General features: G+C 32.1%; 2 protein-coding genes across 2 annotated transcripts; one reads left to right on the top strand and one right to left on the bottom strand.

Moving 5' to 3' along the window:
• Nucleotides 1-7,023: 7,023 nt before the first annotated feature.
• Nucleotides 7,024-9,356, top strand: LOC108762427 (putative protein-glutamate O-methyltransferase). Its single transcript, XM_018509422.1, has 7 exons — nucleotides 7,024-7,106; nucleotides 7,423-7,523; nucleotides 7,628-7,733; nucleotides 7,836-8,080; nucleotides 8,152-8,337; nucleotides 8,413-8,815; nucleotides 8,900-9,356. Exons 2-7 carry the CDS (start codon nucleotides 7,441-7,443, stop codon nucleotides 9,230-9,232), a joined length of 1,356 nt encoding a protein of 451 aa, XP_018364924.1. The 5' UTR covers nucleotides 7,024-7,106; nucleotides 7,423-7,440; the 3' UTR covers nucleotides 9,233-9,356.
• A 4,123-nt stretch (nucleotides 9,357-13,479) lies between these two features.
• Nucleotides 13,480-17,998, bottom strand: sau (Golgi phosphoprotein 3 homolog sauron). The gene is made up of 4 exons (XM_018509349.1): nucleotides 17,051-17,998; nucleotides 16,718-16,964; nucleotides 16,476-16,651; nucleotides 13,480-13,929 (listed from the first exon to the last, which is right to left on the bottom strand). The coding sequence occupies exons 1-4, from the start codon at nucleotides 17,312-17,314 to the stop codon at nucleotides 13,681-13,683; spliced, it is 936 nt and encodes a 311-aa protein (XP_018364851.1). The 5' UTR covers nucleotides 17,315-17,998; the 3' UTR covers nucleotides 13,480-13,680.
• Nucleotides 17,999-19,400: the final 1,402 nt, after the last annotated feature.

A 19,400-nucleotide genomic window follows, 5' to 3' on the forward strand; every position in this document is an offset into this window, starting at 1 on the left:
TCGCGAAATCGTTCTAATTGCGGATACAGAGCATCGGGGCACTTGCATCGAACGAGTTGCATTGTACTTTTAACGATGTAATACTACGATTGAATTAATCACCGTTCAATTTCCCCAACACAGCCGTTAAATTATTTTTATGCTAAAGGTCGTGATTATTATAACGTTAATTTACAACTGCTGGAAAATATATTACTTTATCGAATACGTCCTGCATAATGCACCAGAAGAAATACAAATCTTCCTCAATAAACTCTAATTAATTGTGTATTGAATTTTAGTTAATTTTCCAGTTTCTTTATAATTAAATCTTGAATTACAAATTGGTTCAAGTATGAAAAATTATTAGCCACTTTAAGAAAAATTAATCTTCCTTAATTACGACATTATACGAATTTGCGTTTCTGTATACGAGAAATGTAAGAAAAGGTATTAAATAGAGCGTTCCGTAAGTTCCTAGATGGATGCGTGACACAACGGCCGAGAAAATGCAAAATTTGCCGAAAAGACTGCTGTACGGAACTTAGTTTGAAAACGCACAATTTAATTGAACATTCGTAATAATTTGTCTGCACGAGAGGGTGCTAACTGAAACTCCGCGGTTTGCGTTCGCGTGCGATTCGTCGGCAGCAAGGAATTAGCACGAGCTGTCGAGTAGACAATACGGAATTAATTATAATTAACTGCCATTCACAAAAGTTTCCACGAACAATTTTGTGGTCGCACCATGCCGGTTATAATGAACTCTCTCCTGGCAGCTCCTATCATTTACATACTCTTACATTCAAACTGGGTTTTCGTTTGGCTGCTGCGCTGGTTCGCGACAACCCCAAGAGAAACTTCTTTAAATTATGCCCTTTGGAATATACCTTCGGCATGACGTAGGGTATAACGTCCGTTGAAAACTTTCCACCGGCACGAAGAAATATCGTTGCAACATCTAAAAATGCATACGACTGATTCTTACCGTCAAGCAGTAGAGATTACATTTTGAAAGAAAAGCCTAGCTCTTTACAAAGGAAAATTACATAAAACATAATTAGAAAGATTTGCATATAATTTATGTTACATAAAAATTAATTGTGTATATTATTTATTATAGTTATATTTATTAGAATTATATTATAGTATATTTATTATATTTCCTGTCGTATCAATTAATTTATGTATAATACATCCATAAATGTATAACATTTTTATATAAATAGGTTAATCCTTGATTCAACTTTTTAAATAATTATGAAAAAATTTTTTATAAACCTTTAACAGTTGTTTTATACATTATTTATGTCACAACAATATTTATTTATGTGTGACAACAATAAACGGCTACTGGTAGTTACGAAATAGCTTAGAAATAATTAACTTAATAACGTTACTATTTAAAAATTTAGTAGCCCTATTAATATTGTTTAAATGTTTTAACATCAATTTACACGTAACCAAAAGTTTTTACAACTCAATATTCTCGCATGCGTATCGTCATCCTCTCATTGCAGGTTTTCTTCATTTCAAGAAGAAGCTGGCCATGTGGTCCTTATATTTACGACTTTATCCTACATGTAATAATCGTTCCTGTATTGCACTACCATGTTTAATCAATTTCACACAGAGGCTCGTAAGATCGTGACGATGATGTGTTAGTTGTCATTAAAAGAACAAGAAACTTTATATTCTAGCATAAAAAAAATAAAGAACATCCACGTAAAGAATATCAGAAAAGTACGATTCTTTTAACTTACTGAAACATCGATTTTAATTAAAAAACTATTACAACTCAGCACAAAACTCCTCGAAGAGACGTCTCTAGATACTACATTCTAAGGATGTTCCCAGGACGTCCCTAGAATAAAGTGTGCTGTATGGGAAGGATACCGTTAAATTAAATTAAATTAGATAACATCTTAGTTTGTAAATAATGATGATTTGTAAACTACTATATGAGTTTCAAAGTACATCAAAAGAAGGAGATACCTAAATCTCTCTCGCTTCCGCAACGTAATTCGGATTTTGCCGACTAAATTGTGGGGGGAAAAAAGCCAGCGATTATCTCGCTTGTGTGGATGTATATGTGCATGCGCATAATATTAGAGAATGTAAGTGTGGCACCGAGCTGACGTTCGGTAGTGCATTATCAGTTCGCCTCGCGCTCATAGGAAACCGCAATTTCCACAAATTACACGGATGAAAACTGACTCTTGCGACTGTACACCATCGGCTACAGCGCGGTGGAATTCATGGGTCGCGGGTTATGCCGCATTCGGTGGTATGTAGTAATTAGCAACATTGCTCCCAGATCTCCCGTGGATGGGAGGATCGAGCTTAGGGCCGAGCGAGGGGGTGGACGAGCGGGGACCGACGGATTCGCCGGCACAGATTTCATTTCGAAGGAATAGAACGCAAACGGCGGCGATATTATCTTGCCTCTGTGTTGCGACTGTGACGTTTAACGATCGGTCATACCGAGGTTCTCACAGTACCGCCGGAAATCGAAACAAAAACATAACGCTGTCGCATTCTTAGTCTAGTGACATCTTCGCGTATGAAGTCGAGAAATTTTTGACAAAGCTCGTGTAAAAATTGTCGCAATCTTAACTTAAGATTCAAGTAAATGCTCAATGCAATTAATCGTAAGATTTTGTTCGGGTTGAAATTAAAAAAAAATTTTGCGCTTAAAACAAGATAAATATATATTAATCTTTAATTAGATATTAAAAAGAGGAAAAGCGAAGATACTATGCAAAAGTGCAAGTAACACGAACCTTTAATTAATATTACCATTAGAGTTGCTAATTCTATTGGATCGGAACAAAAAATTTCGTAGCGCTACGAACTTCAGAATTCAAATAACTGTAACTTCATTAAAAATAAACAAAATTTAAATTTAAAAAAAGATTTTTAAAGCTTAAAATCTCAACTTTCAAAAGATTATTATATTTTTTAAATTTCTGTGAGTTTAGTAATTTTTGTATATAAAATACTACGAGCTGGACAAAATGGAAAAATTTTCGACGTTCTAATGTAAAAACTTAAAGTTTTCTCTATAAAATTGTTTTCCAAAAATATTCTTAAGATTGTTTGTTACTGAAATATCGCGGATTAAATAAAAGGAATATTTTTACTTTGTTTACAACTCCATTAAAAATCAATCATGCCGTAATTGAAAAAACAAATTTTTAAAGCTGACACTTTGCTCTATCAAATGGTATAATTGCCAAATTTTATAAATATACATGGTACGAATGAAGTAGCGCTATGAATTTTCGTTTCGACTCAATATTATAACACAAAATGCGAACAAAAAAAAACTTATTCGGATCAGATAGGATCGAACAGTTGAAAGAGGATTTATTTTTTTACTCTTGTAATTCTCTCTGACACATCGCTTAAGATGCTTAAATGAATATTCCTCGAAAATAAAGTATTTTTCTCTGTATTTTTTCCACTTTAAAAATATTGAATTTGATATTATACATATCATTCATATTGACATAATTTTTTTATTTTTAAAAGCTTCTCATCAGCTAAATAACATCGAATTTTTGTAATCCTTGTAATCTTCTCTCACACAAAAAAAGAAGGAAATTATAAATTTTGAGAGTCCTAGTATAACTTTTGTGAAGTAAATTATATTTGCTTTTAAAAATTTTTCGTGAATTGGATATCATTTATGTATAAACAACCTTTAGAAAAAAAGAACTGATTAGTGTTCCAATAACCTGCAGATTGGTTCTATCAATAATTGATGATACTGCATCAGTAATTGATGAAATCTTATCAGTTAATGTATATATAGTTAAACAATTTATTGGAACACTAATCAGTTTTTTTTCTTAAGGGAATACTTATACAATACTTATACATATTGAAATATTAACTTCTTGAGAGGCATAGAAATGTAATCGATCGTTCATCGCTAGAACATTTTATCAAATATTCTTATTGTGCTGTTAAGCGCGGCAAGAAAGTTAACCAACGTGCTTCGTTATTGATGAGGGTAATAATATTATTAACCCTACATTATACTCGTGTTCTTTTTTAACGTAACTACTCGCATGAAATGTTTCTGACATCTCAACCTTATATTTGAATTTTCATCATTCTCTTTTATGATTTACAATTAAATAAAGATTAATAATATTCTATACACCTTTTAAATAAAGTAAATAAAAAAATATTAATTATGAAATAATTTGCGTTAAATATAAATATGTGTACACTGAAAGAACAATTTTGCTGAAGTATTTAAAAAATTAACTAGATACACAGATTTAAAAATAATTTTGTTAGACTATCAAAATGATTATGTAGGACGTTCAAGCTGGTTACTAGAATATAAAAATTTGTTGCAGCTAATGCTACATAGTTATTTTAATGGTCCAACAAAATTATTTTCAGATCTGTACGTACCTAAATATTTAATACGTACTTCAGCAAAATTGTAAGTTTTTTATAAAGTATTCATACATTTTAGCGAATTTATAAAGATTGGGTGTACTAGGCACTACACGCAAGGATTAATAAAGGATTAACAAGAATCAATGCAAAGAAAGAACATATATCGAAACGTTCTTAGCAATCGAAGCATAGCTGTATGAAAACTAGCTATATGAAAGCTCAACTGATTTCTCTGTGATTTCCATGAGAGAAAATAATCCAAAACAAGACGCACCGAGTTTTGCTTCTGCAGACGTCTTTCCCGGCGAGTTTATTAAAACGCCGTGCAGCTGTAGCTGAATTATCGCCTGAGTTTCCTGTTTTGGTTCCCCCGCGGCAAAAAGCGCGCGTCGCGCAGCGGGAACGAAACAATTTGACCGCCTTATTCGAATTTACTTTTCTCCTGCACATCCCGCGCGCCCGTATCAGCGCCGTAACTTTTGCCAAGCGGGGGGGGGAGTGTGATAGAGCGTCCCGCCGGGCTATAACGCGAGCGAAACTTTTTCACGGAAGCTAATCAATTCATTTATCGTGTACCCGATGTCCGCTGTTCGTTGGGATGCGATGGTACAAATATCAAGATTGTCCTTCAGAGAATAAATTCCCGCAGAAAAAGAATTCACGAGGAGTCACATGGCGTCACGTGCCGATTGTTTACCTACAATTTTTCCACAAATCTTCGCGGATAGTAAAAATGCAATGCGATCGCGAACAGCTCATTTTCAGAGTGACGTTTAACCCTTCGTTAACATACTGAGTGTGAACCGCCAACAAAATTAGGTCTGCTTTTTATTGCCGCACTTTCTGAACTAGTATACACAGTGCAATAAGTTGAAGTGAAACAAATTTACGTTTGTTTCACTTTAACTTATTGCACTGGTTCAGAGTGCAGCAATAAAAAACAGACCTATTATTTTAACTTTCTGAAACTCAATTTTCTTTTATTTTGTAAAACATATAATGTTTATTAAAAAATCTCTGTTTTTTCAATTTCCAAATTAGCCTATATTCAATATGCAAAATAAATAACCTTTATCCAAAACCAACTTACAAACTAATTTTTGTTTCGAAGTATCATATCTGAACAACAATTCTGTAAATTTTTAACTTTTAATATTGAATTTTTTAAAAGTTACAATTTTTCAAAGATTTTACTCGTTTTTTCTCTATTCATTAAATTCAAGAATTTTTTTCACAAAAACTGTAATGAAATTTTAATCAAAAACTATTTGAATGTATTCTATAAACCTTGAAATTGACCCATAATTTTTTTCATATTGATTGGATTTTTTAAATAAGAATGTCAGTTGTTTAAACATTGCTCTGGGTGTGAGCCATCCAGTGTGTCAGAAAGGATCGAAAAAGGAGGTATGTCAATGAAGGGTTAATCCTCTGAAACTGACCTTCAAAATCTGTAGCACAATTACTGACCCTGAGTCTACATACAAGATCTATTTAATTTCTATTAATTGAAAGGCATTAATTAATTTCAAGGAACCATAACATACGGCTTATTATAAAAAAGAATAAAAAAATATAAAGTATATTTTAATAAGAATATCCAAATTTGTAGATGTAACATCAAGAAAATCAAATTGACAGTTTGAAATTTTTTACAAAATAATGTTTCATGCAATACAGATTATTCCAACAATATTGCAGCAACATTGCAACGTTCCAGTAATATTATATTAACATTGCGATAACATTGCAAACATTGCAGCAATGTTGTCGCAAGCTTCGACATTGTATGGGTTTATAATATTGAATACGTTCAAGATCTATTTAACCAATGTAAAATTAATTTTAATCTCGGTTCACTTTACTCTTTATCTTTTTATAATTCTAAGAATTCTAAGAATTTTAAAAAAAGATAAAAAGTAAATTAAATCGAGATTGAAATTAATTTTACATTGGTTCTAATTCTCAGAATTAGAAAAAGATAAACAATAAGTAAATCGAAATTAAAAAGTAAATCTTACATTGGTGGAATCGGCTAAGGAATAAAAAAGCTGGCCTAAGGAATAGAAAGAAAAGATGAACGCTCCCATAATTATATCCACAGAATTAAACTCACCAGGCAGTGATTTCCCCTGATTTCCCCCACGCCGGAAGCGCACGATATCGGCAGACCGGAATCTCGTTATCCATCCGCATCCGCGAGCTCGCCGAGCGTCGGTGGACAAAAGTGTGACAGCGGGAGTTAGACGCGCGCGCTCGATTCGGTGGAGAAGAGGTCGCGGAGCGCCGGAAACTTTCTGCGTTGATGAAATTTCTTTGGGCGAAAACTTCGTACCGCGGGGTGGCGGCGCGACGACGGCGAAGAAGCCGCCACAAAACCGCGCGCAGTTAACCGCAGACGAAATAAAGGGGGGGCGGAAAACAAACGGCCGATTATCTTTCCCGTTCCCGTGTTCACGCGCTTTCCGCCGACTCGATCGCGTTCGGGGAAAGGATCGATTCCTTGCGCGAGGAATCGATTTCTCACGCGACCTCTTCACTGCGCCTGCGCGTCACATCGTGCGACGGTCGACCGTCGACGTACACGCCTGACCTGACACGCCGTTTACTCCGCGAGTCCGCGCTGCTCCGCGTAGTAACGTGTTTACGTTCATGAGTAGTCCTCCGCAGTCTTCTGAAAACGTCTGGTGGGAACGGAACGTGATAAGGTGATAATCGGTGACTTTTTGCCGTGATAAGTTGCGGAGACGAAAGACCGCTTAAAGTTCGATTTTGCCGCGACGATTTCTTGTTTTTATAAGATTATGTTTGCGTAACCTTGTTCTCCTTGAGATATACTTGTTTTATTTTTTAATTCTACAATAAAATAGCATAACACAGAAGAAAGGAATTATGCCGTGTGTTTATAAACGCGATATATGTGCGACGCATGAGAGATTCTGCTCCTCTATTCTCATCATGATTTTATGTGTTGTTAGTGTTGTTATTACTTTATTTTATCTTCATGGTTTGTTGTTTGTTCAGGCTGTATCAGAGTATACGATGGCTCAAAACGATCCCAGAATCCCGGATTTACAGGATACATTTACTCCTTTCGGTTTACCGTTATCTGGAGTATATAAGCGGTAATGTCTGAATTGCTTAACTCCATTTTGCTTATCAACTTATTATCAATTCACTGACCTTTGATACAAAGATATAAACACGACATCTTTTATTTATGTTACAGAAGTTATGCTCATGTGACAATCAAAGACAGATTGCCGGTGATATTAACGAAAATTATTGATATACTCTGCCAGAATAAAAGCAAAATTATAGATACATACAGTGAGGTAATCTTCATAGAAGTAGATATATGTGTGTGTATGTGTATAGCAATCAGTTTCCCATGCCGTTATGCCTTGAGACACATAATACATGTTATTGAATTACAGAATGCTGAAAAAGATATTAAAGAGATCATAGGATTCATAAGTCAACTGAAAACTGAGATGGTTACTAACAAAGCCTTGAAGCCACTGCGTTTAAATACCAAAGTAATTAATGACGCCGAGGAATGGAATAAATATCTAGAGTACAGAACATGTGTAGAAGATGGAGTACCCACATGGTTCAATACAGCGTGGTTATTTTGCGAATGCTACATGTATCGTGTATTAGCTCAAGAAATTAGTTTGTTGTAAGTTTTGATGTACTAAATGTAACATAAATTCATATAGAACAAGCTAAAATGTCGTTTTGCAATTCCAGGAATACCATGCACAATTACGATCCATTTAGGTACCAAAAGCAAACTGATTTTATTAACTCCATTGAGTTTGTGGACTTAATGATTGCCTTGTACATAAAAGACATACTGTGTAATAAGGAATATAATAAGGAAAACTCAAAGAACGATTTTCTGAAATTTTTGAAATTGAGCTTGTGGGGTAACAGGTTGTACTATTTCTATCTAATTCTACGCTTATCTTTTATAATGCTGTTAATAAACAATGATTTCTATATTTACAGACATGATCTGTCTGCAACTGCAGGAGCCCCTTCTATTCAGACTGGTAATCCACTTATGATATTGGAGTCTTTAAACCAAAATATAGTAGTAAATGATTGGGAGGTTGTGTGGGATATTGTGAACAAAAAGATGAAAGAAAACGATAATATTCATATAGTACTTGATAATGGAGGATATGAACTGTTCACTGATCTATGTTTAGCAGCTTTTTTGGTTACTATTGTACCTACGACTAAGATAACGTTTCACGCAAAATTATATCCATGGTACGTGAGTGATACAACTATTCATGATTTTCTCTGGATGTTAGATTATATGAATGCACTAAACGATCATCCAAATATACAATTATTGGGTAAAACATTCAAGAATCTAATGGATCAGGAAATTTGGTCTATTAAGGTACATTTAATTTGTATCCTCTGAAACTGTTTAGATTATCGTGTAAAATTATGATAAATATAATTTAAACTTTTTATTATACAGGAAGAGCCTTATTGGACAGGACCGTATGATTTTTCTCAAATGAAAGAAAGAGGGAAAAATATATATGCTCAATTTTCCGATGCTAAATTAGTAATATTTAAGGGCGATCTGAATTATAGAAAGCTTCTGGGTGATGTAAATTTTGAATACAATACAAGCTTTGCAGCTACATTGGGAAATTTTCAACCTACGAATATTTTGAGCTTGCGCACCATGAAATCTGATATTTGTGTTGGATTACCAAATGATATGGCTGAATTCTTTGAAAAGCATAAAGATAAACTGATAACCGGAGAATATGCCATCATTCAAGCAGCTTTGTTCAAAATTTAAATTACTAGATCGTTCTGTAAAATAAAAATAAAATCTTTAAATTATAACAATCATTGAATATCTTTAAATTATCGATAATCGTAATTACTTACGTTTATCACTGTACAAATATATAAAGTCATATAGCACAACATTTGTATATATACGGATATGCATGAGAATATATCCATATTGAAATAATATTTATAAAAAAAATCTTTATATTTCTTATAACGTATTTATATTTATTCTGTGCCATATATTGTATATTAATTATTTGATCTGTTATAGTCCATACATATTTCTATATATATATTCTATAGTATATACATAAATAAAATCTATATCTAATTACAAGTATTTTCTAGTATTTTACACTATAAATTTTTATCTATATTTTGTAAACTACTTTGATATATACAGTTATTTTGTGTGAAATCAATTTTCTTATGGTAAATTCAGCCATTAATACAAATGTTGCTGCTGATTTGTAACTAATTTATACAGTATAATGATAAAAACACGATAAGAATAATCTCTTAATAAATACTTATAAATTGTCACTACATAGTAATGATTATCTAATTTTTTAAAAGTCTGTACAATAAAAGTGTTAAGAAATTGTTGTGTTAAAATTTTTTGTTGTTCCTTATTACAATTAAATACGTTCTTACGTGATTGTTTAAAGTTATAACTATTTTCTGTTATTGCCTATCCAGAAGTTATGACATGCCCTTACATACACAATTCTTATAATTTAAAATACTGCTCTCAATCTTATTTCATATCAATTGTTATCAACGATCAAATACTATCTATTTAATTAATATATTACACATATAAATCGAAAGAGAAATTTAATAAGAAGTAATAAAGAATAAATGTTGATAATTTCTTATTTATTGAATTTTAATCGATGGTATATTACATACGTATGTGCACATAAAATTATAAAGCAAGTCTGTAAGAATATAATACTATATTTATATCTACAAAATATTCAAATATACGAAATTAAATTTTCTATGTTTTGATTTAAATAATTTGACATTAATTCAATGTGTTGCATACTTTAAGTATAATAAATTTATCACGATAAATTATAAATAAATTTTTAAATGTAAAATATAATCTCAACAAATATGATCTGATTTAATGTTCATATACTTATTCGTAAAATGAATAATAGACCAATCTTTTAAATTGGTATGTTGAGATATTTTTTCAGAATACGTTAGAATTTTTTATTTTTAAGTTTTATAACAGATTCTGATCAACATATTCAATATTCAGATATAAAGATATGTTCTTCATTGTAAAACTTCAACTGCGAATAATGCGATATATATATATATATATGTATATAGTTGTAGATAATAGATTTCGAAAGAGATTTAAAATCTCGCACATAGTATCAGTTGCAAATATTTATTTATCATTATTATGCGATATAAAACATTTACTTCATAATTAAGTAAAACTTATTTCACTGTACTCGATTTTTCGTATCAAAGTATCATGAAAGAGATAGATAGTTTACCAAGTGGCGATAAAGCTCTCCCATCAATGGATTTTAAGATTAAATGTAATACAAAATTTATGTGTATATTAGAGTATTCACAAAACTTTGAATAAAATTGCTTTAACTACTTGTAAATATATTCATTATATTGTAAAGGCTACTGTAATCATAGTAATTATAATCACTATAATAAAAGTAAAGTAATAATAATTATTACAATACATTTTAATAAACAATTTAAATCCATTAGAATTTAAGTATTATTGTCGTTACAAGTAAACTAGATTTATATGCTAACATATGCTCGTCCAGCAAGCGTTTTTAGATGGAACAGTATTTTATTAATATAACATTAAACAATCTCTCTATTAAACAATTTTTAATATCCATAAATAAAGAATATGTATGTATGTATAATACTTTTACATACGAGTATTACTTTTATATCCAAGCATAAATGACACAAAATAATCATTAGTATAGATTATACTTATTAAATTCGAATAATCATAAAAATTGGATTTAAGTTATAATTTTATCTAAAATAATATTATATGTAAAATAGTGATTATAAAGTCACTTAATATCTCACTATATTATGTAATCCAATATCTTTCTATTCATGATTAATCCAACAAAATGCGCCCTACAAAATTTATTTGAAAAGTAAGTGCAGATCATAACTAAAAATATTTGAAAAAATATTAACTAAAAATTAATTCTGATTATTACTCTGAGCAATTACCATTTATTCCCCTATTCATTTTCAATAAAGAACTAAAACATAAAATTAAAAAAAATATAAAACAAAATTTAAAAAAAGTATAATTTTTTAATAAAATGCATTTTGTTTTTATAACTGATTAGCATTTACTTCCAAATGTTGTATTCTTAATATCTATACATTTTATATGCATCTACATAATATATCAGTGATCAAGAAAGCAAGAGAATAAACAGAAATATTTGAATTTATATTACAATAATTTTTTGACAACTACAAGTAATTTGATACATTTTATGCTGTTCTTACAATATACATATATCCTATATATGTTTCTTACTTTTTTGCACTCCGCTTGTAACCAAGTAGAACGGATTAATCTGAATCAAAAAATCCTCACCTCATTTTGCAATTTTTGCAATTTTTTTTAGTTACCCAAAATGTCTAAAACCTACGCAATTTTAAGACAACTTTAAAATACCTTTGAAATATTTTTAAGAATTTTTTAACAAATATCTTTAAGGTATATTTCATAAAGAACTCTGTGAAAAATCTTAAAATTGTCTTATGCGTCCATTTTATCTGCTCATTTGACAATCTCTAGAAAATATCTCGTTAAATATTGCAAAAACTGCAAAATGAGAGTGAGTTTTTAACTCAGTTTGGTCCGCTTCCCACAAGTGGTGTGTCAAAACATTTGAAACACTCTGTATATGTTCCACCCACTAGAACCTAATAATGTTCAGTAGCAAATTATTACAATTTATTAATGAACTCTAAGAAATTATTTTTACAATATTAAATAATTATTTACAAAAATATATTTTGAAACAACGATAAAATAATTCAAATAATGCCTTTAAAATATGCTTGGCATAGGACATTACACATCATTTATTTTTATGAATATTAAAAAATGCTCCAGATACATTCCTTTTTAAATTCATTTTTATTTGTTCTTTTGAACAAATAAAATTGAATTTAAATAAAAAAAAATTTGTTTATTAAAAAAAATAAGGAAGTTTGACCACACATGCTTCTCTGGCATAATTAATTATTTCACAAAGTTGTTATATTTAATAATCTCAGGACAAGTAGATTGTAATATTGTACATGGACTAATGTAGACGGTTCAACTATCAAATTACAATGAAATTATCACTTATCTGAAAAATATTTTGATAATAGAAAATATGTATAATCAATAATACATTCGTCATCGTTCTATTTAAAATCTGAGTACTTTACTGCCACATGGTAACACTATCAGTACAGTTTGTTTATATATACCAGAAGACATTGCAACAATATAATAATCTCTGAAAAACATTGATATAGAGTAGTTGTGCAGAGAATTTCTCACAAAATTTATGATAGTCAAATAATTATCATGAATGTGACACTTCGCATAATGTCGCACGAGGTCAGCCATGTTATAAAATCATATTTATTAATATTATCTACATAATAAATGAAATAATTAACGACATTAAAAATATATCTAAAATTCTTTTCTGGAGAAAGATTTTAAATGCATGTATAGATTGATTAAACTTAAAAAGGAACGCGATTTGATCTAAACGATTCGCGGATATAACGCGAAATTCTATATGACATAAAGAAAGAGGCACACATGTATATACTATATGTTAAAAGTTAGGATTTAAAGGAATATATGTACATACTTGTATATTTCACAAAATTATGACTAAAAACATATAATCCAGATTTCTTCAATATCATCACGCCCAATATCCATTTTGAGGCACCCCGCATAGTGTCTTGCGTTTTATATTATGTTTACAAAGATACATTCATAAACACAATGGATGAGCAAGAAATATTGAAGTTGAACGCAATGTAATCGTTCCTTCCCAAATGAAATAGTACTATCCAGCACAAGGCATACATTCACGCTTCTTATTATTTTATAATATTTAAATACGAATATTCATTATATTCAGCTATCAAATATGTATTAAATAATAATAACGAAAATGAATCATTTCAAAAATTTTCTATATAGTTGAATATGGATTTGGTCTGAATCATGTAACAAGAATTATATCTATTTGACATAATAATTGGCAACTAAAAGATATGCAAAATCATTAAGTTCATTATTCACATTAGTATAAGAATAATAGTATTGTATATAATACATAATAGAATTTAATAGTAGAAAACTATTCCGCGTCCACGAAATTTAAGAGTTAGTAACTGTTACTTGGTGAATGCAGCAAATACAGCCCAAAGTACCGGGTTCGCGTTACGTTTAGCAGATTCCGCCTCAAAATCGAGGTCTAATAATGTCCGTACTCTTCGCATCGCTACTTCATAATCGTCGTCCGACAATGGCGCAAATGCATTTTCTAATACATCAGCTGCATGAGCTAAAATAACTAATGCCAATGTTCGTCTATCCATACGAGCGGCATCATTTACCCAACGACCTAATACAGCTTCTTGGATCTGAAAGACAGAAAGTAACATATGCCATTGTTCTATTCATAGATTATATAACTCAATTTAACATTATATATTCTTTTATGTAAAATGTAGAACGCATTTTTATCCTTGCCCATTATGTTTTCACTTTTATACGTTTATACTTAGATACTCCTTTTATACTTTTTACTTTTTATTCTAAGAACAATGTAAGTATAGCTTTTAGCACAATTAATTAGAAATATAGAAATAATTAACGCTACAGATTTAATTGGTAAATTAAATTTTTAATTAACAATATGAAATATAATTTAATACAGATCTCCTTGAAACATATTATTTTTCTGTTATAAGTTAAATGCGTAATAAGCATACTGCAAAGAAGATAACTATATAAAATATATGTGTATATATATATATATAATTATATCATACATATACATGTATTTAATTAGGGAGCTGTTATCTTATATACATGCCTGATAATCAATGTAGAATATTGAGCATATACATGGGTTATTCACTTAAATCGACCATCTGAAATATCTCGCTTATTTTTGATAATATAATATAAAATAATGTTTCAAATGAAAGTGGAAGAGTTTCGAGGGAGATGTATTTTGGTTATGTTGGTTTTTTTTTAGGTGGAAGCATCAAAAAGATATAAAGGTTACTTCCATTTTTTTAAATGGAATTGTATGATTTTTTACATAATATGATTCCTCTAATTATTCTGCATATAAAAGTATTATTAAGGTGATAATATCATAAAACCAATAGTTCAGGAGATATTTTACATTTTATTCTGGAACATATTGACATAAATGGTCTGTTTTCTGTTCCTGCACTAGACTGTTCTAGAACTCTCTTTCTCGCTTAAACAAATATCAAACGTATGTCTATCTCACTTTAAGTTCCAAAAGTTACACTAGTTCAGCCACAGAAAACAGGCCTAAAATGTTAAATAACTCGTAAACTATTAACTTTTTGATAATCGTACCTTTTACGAACAAAATAATGAAATGAATCAGTTGATGGAAAGAAAACACACATAGTTGCTTATTTAAAAAATTATCCATTTTGCATACATATTTATTTAAAGCAACGATATGTTTTTTTTACCAGAATAAAGTGTAAAATATCTCGTAAACTATTGATTTTTTGATATTACCACCTTAATATTTTTATATGCAGAATAATTAAAAGAATCATATTGCGTAAAAAAAATCATACAATTCCATTTAAAAAAGTGGAGGTGACCTTTATATCTTTTTGACGCCTCCATCTAGAAAAAAAACAACATGACCAAAATACATCCCCCTCGAAACCGTTCCATTTTCATTTAAAACATTTTTTTGTATCATCAAAAATAAGCGAAATATTTAAGATGTTCGATTTAAGTGGACCACCCTGTATAAACACATATAAGCATATATAAAGATAAGATATTACTTCCGTAAAGGATAACATAACAGCATTATAACATTAAGCACAGAGAATTGAAATGAATGTTCAAATATTGAGAAGTTTTCTATTCAGTTTATATGAGAGAATAGGTCATAAGTAGACATTGGATTCTTATGCAATTTTATACTTTTTAAGAAAGCAGATTGGAAAGTAACATCAAAATAGAAATTTGTCTTATTAAAAAAGCATTCTAAAAATGCATATTTATTTGTGCACATTTGCATATTTGTGTAAATTTGCATATTTTGAGCATATCTGCAAAAAAATATCTGCATAAAAATCCGATGTCTAGTCATAAGTTAGGAAGTCTTTTTTCTGAGTAAACACTTATTTTCGAAAAAATTTGATAAAGTCTAACGAGCTTTTATTATAAATGATAATAATATTTGTGATCTGGTAAGTCAGTTATTACACTAGTGATAGTCATAGTAAATATATAAATATTATCAGCGTGAGACATATGTATGAATTATATTATATATATATTTCAAGGTTGGAAGACTCATACAAGTGCAAATACAGAAAAGTAATATAAATTACAAAGTAAATTGTTTGTGCATGTAAGAATTTACATGCACAAACTATATCTATATTGTGTCTGTATTTGTACTTGTAGGAGTCCTTTCAGCTTTGAAATATAATTAATAATTCCCCAATTTATTCTATAAGCACATTATATACAGAGAATGAAAAAAGTACTCATACAGAGGAGATATCTTAAAAAAAACTTTTAAAAATAAACATTAATTAACATTTTATTAACAAAGAATAAAATAGTCTGTATATTTTTCAAAATTATTTTGCACAATAAGTATTCGTACAGTCGAGAAATTTAGCTTTTAGGATCAAGAATAGACGAAACTCTTTTGTTTATATAAGAACAGAATGAACTCATTGTACAAAATCGCTAATTGACATTTATTTTCTATAAATAAGGCTTTTTATAATAATTTCCTCTTTACGAACACTTTTTGTACTCACTGTATCGATAACCAAAAAGTAGTCTCTCTCTCTCTCGCTCTCTCTCTCTCTCTCTCTCTCTCTCTCTCTCTCTCTCTCTCTCTCTCTCACATAGAAGAATACAAAGAAAATAAATAATTTACCTTTTTCACGAGACGGCTTTTAGCAAGGTTGTCAGTAAGAGGATGAGTTGTCATATCAAACAGTAAGAAATTTTGTTTCTCTGTAGTTAAAACCCCCTTCTCGACAAGATTCTTTGCTAGCCGTTCTCTGACGTTTTTCAACTGATACCTCAATTTTAAAGGATTCCATGTTTCTCCTGTAATCATGCGAGACATTTTAGGACCAATATCTTGTACATAAGTACAGTAATAAAGGAACTAACCGCTGAGATATTCTATCCAACTCTGTACAGTTTCAGGTGGATCTGTGTCCTTTAAGTGTTTCAAAGCTTCGTCCAATAGTACATCTCCCGTAGGCGCGTCACTTTTCAAAAGAAGCTTTCTAGCTAGCAGACTCTTCTTACGCATACCAGCTTTCTCCAGCTCTACTCTACCCCGAAAGGCAAGCTCTGCTAAGATACATCCTCTTAATCCGGAACTTATGCAATCGTTCCAAAAAGACGTGTATCCCTATGAAAAAGAGGACAAAGAGTCAAACGCGAATTGGTCTAGGAATTCACAAAAGAGAGAAAGAGATTTCTAGGGCATAAACAAACCTCTTTATCCTTGAGACCGAGCAGCAGGACCTCCTCCATGAGAGTGAGACGTGTCTCCTTATCAGAGTCATCGTCGATGGTGGGATTGCAATTGAGATCCTTCTGGGACAAGCAATCCGTGTCCGGGCTTTGTCCGGACAGTTTGTCGTTGTGGCCGACGAGGTCCGCGTTCGGGCCGTCCTGGCCGCTACCGCCGCCGCCGGCGCCGCTGCCGCCGCTGTTCACCACGCGTCGTCGCTGCACCAGCCCGTCACCGCGATTCATCGTGCAGCACAGGTACCACGATGAGCCACCACTTGGAAGTACGTCCGCGCGTTCCGGAGAGGATACACCACCGCGAGCAACTTTGACAAACGGACGTGTCCGTCTCAGATGATGTCGTTATTAGAGGGAGCCGGCAAGGGCATCCATGGTATGGTAAACACTATGCCGTTGACGTTTACTCCAAAGTGACATGTCTCATCCAAGATGGCCAGGCCCCTCTCGTTTGATGACCTCCTCGCGCGATTACCCGCGGTGGGCCGAGTCAGCGCGGCGGATGACGCGCGGCGCGGCCGCGACGCGACGCGACGCGATGCAACGGCCGACGTGACGAAACGGTGGGCGTTCGAGGAATACGGGACCCCGTACCTCCGGCGACCTCCGCTCGATTCGAACTTGCCTTCTGCCGTCCACGTTTAACGTGTGTCACCGACTCACCACGAGAACCGACACGCCTGCGAGGAAGGTGTCGGGATTAAACACACGTGCAAAATCGCGAGACAAATCTGGAACATCAAAATCGTACGGAGTTCAGCGCGAGAATCACTCGTGTCACGCAGAGGATGAGGAACGAGAAGGATGAACGTCTATTCGCAAATCGCACCAGCGGCAACAATCACGAATCAGCGAGCGGAGCAGTGTCGCCAAGTCTAGAATGCACCAGAATGCACAAGTTTTCTATACCAACCGAACGACGTGAATCTGTTTACCCTGTGAGATCTGTTCGTATTATTTGCACTTTTTGCACTCAGCATCTCCTTTTTCTTTCTTTTTAACGCCCGAATATATAAATTCGTTCGTATTTTTTTGTTGCTTGTATCTTTTGCACTCGATATCTTTGCTTTCTTTCTCTTCATCGCTCAAATATATAGTTATCTTGTTTTAAATGTAAGAATTTTTGAAGATTTGAAGCAACGCGAATAATAGCGTATTCGATTTACTGACTCGACCCGACTCCGAGTCAATAGTCTGTTCTGTTTAGCTGCAAAAGAAGAGCTAAATTAAGTGTAAGAAATGCAGCTAAAAAGAACAGACTGTTGACTCGGAGTCGGGTCGAGTCAGTAATCGAATACGCTATAAAACTTAAATTACTCTGAATTGCGCAGAATGTTCATTGGCTTTTGCGCGCAGCACATGATCGCACTAGGGAATAACTCGAGATGGCCAATCGGTCTTCCGCTTTTCCAGAAGCGATAGACAATAAACACCTGTGCAAGAAAGGAACAGACATTTCCGGTATTTCGTTTGCGTTACGTCAACTGGAAAATTTAAAACTTTGGCTCGTATTCAGAGCGCGCTCGTAATGTAGTTAGCGTGCGATAGTATTCGTAATACATATAACAGGAGTATTTAGATTATTTAGAATGAGTTTTTATGTCTGAAGTTAATTTCTAAAATTCTATCATAATAATATAGTAAAAATAAAATAATATAAGGCCACACACACTTCGACTAACTTCGATCAATTTTAATCGGTGATTAGTCCTGGAAAATTTAAAACTTTGGCTTGTATTCAGAGCGCGCTCATAATGAAGTTAGCGTGCGATAGTATTCGTAATATATATAATAGAAGTATTTAGATTATTTAGAATGAGTTTTTATGTCTGAAATTAATTTCTAAAATTCTATTATAATAGTATAGTGAAAATAAAATAATATAGGGCCACTTCGACCAACTCCGATCAACTTTAATCGATAATCGGTCCATTTGATTAACCGCATTTATCATTTCAGCTGCGATTGGCCAATTCCAATTAATGGACTAATTGTCGATTAAAGTTGGTTGAAATGACCCATAAAATAAACCCCTATAGCACAAAAGTTGCAGCAACACTGCTGCAACATTGCAGCAACATTGCATGTATGCAGCAATATTGCTACAAATTCTGTGCTGTATGGGAAATATATAGTACAGTGTAAATTAATTTTATACATATGGCCTGTATTCAGAACGCGCTTATAACGATGTTACAGCGTAGTGCGAATTTACAGTATATAATAATAATTTATGTCACATATACTCAGTGAGCTCTATAATATACAAATATACTGGAGCGTGCGTGCGGCCTTTCCTATACTAAACTATAGA

Source organism: Trachymyrmex cornetzi, unplaced genomic scaffold (assembly GCF_001594075.2).
Source record: "Trachymyrmex cornetzi isolate Tcor2-1 unplaced genomic scaffold, Tcor1.1 scaffold299, whole genome shotgun sequence".
Classification (NCBI taxonomy): domain Eukaryota; kingdom Metazoa; phylum Arthropoda; class Insecta; order Hymenoptera; family Formicidae; genus Trachymyrmex; species Trachymyrmex cornetzi.

Coding starts and splice junctions, on each gene's coding strand:
- LOC108762427 (XM_018509422.1), top strand. CDS start 7,441: ATGGCTCAAAACGATCCCAGAATCCCGGATTTACAGGATACATTTACT. Junction 7,734..7,835: donor TTATAGATACATACAGTGAG/GTAATCTTCATA, acceptor ATTGAATTACAG/AATGCTGAAAAAGATATTAA. Junction 8,816..8,899: donor AGGAAATTTGGTCTATTAAG/GTACATTTAATT, acceptor TTTATTATACAG/GAAGAGCCTTATTGGACAGG.
- sau (XM_018509349.1), bottom strand. CDS start 17,314: ATGAATCGCGGTGACGGGCTGGTGCAGCGACGACGCGTGGTGAACAGC. Junction 16,652..16,717: donor TTGGATAGAATATCTCAGCG/GTTAGTTCCTTT, acceptor GCATGATTACAG/GAGAAACATGGAATCCTTTA. Junction 13,930..16,475: donor AAAGCCGTCTCGTGAAAAAG/GTAAATTATTTA, acceptor TCTGTCTTTCAG/ATCCAAGAAGCTGTATTAGG.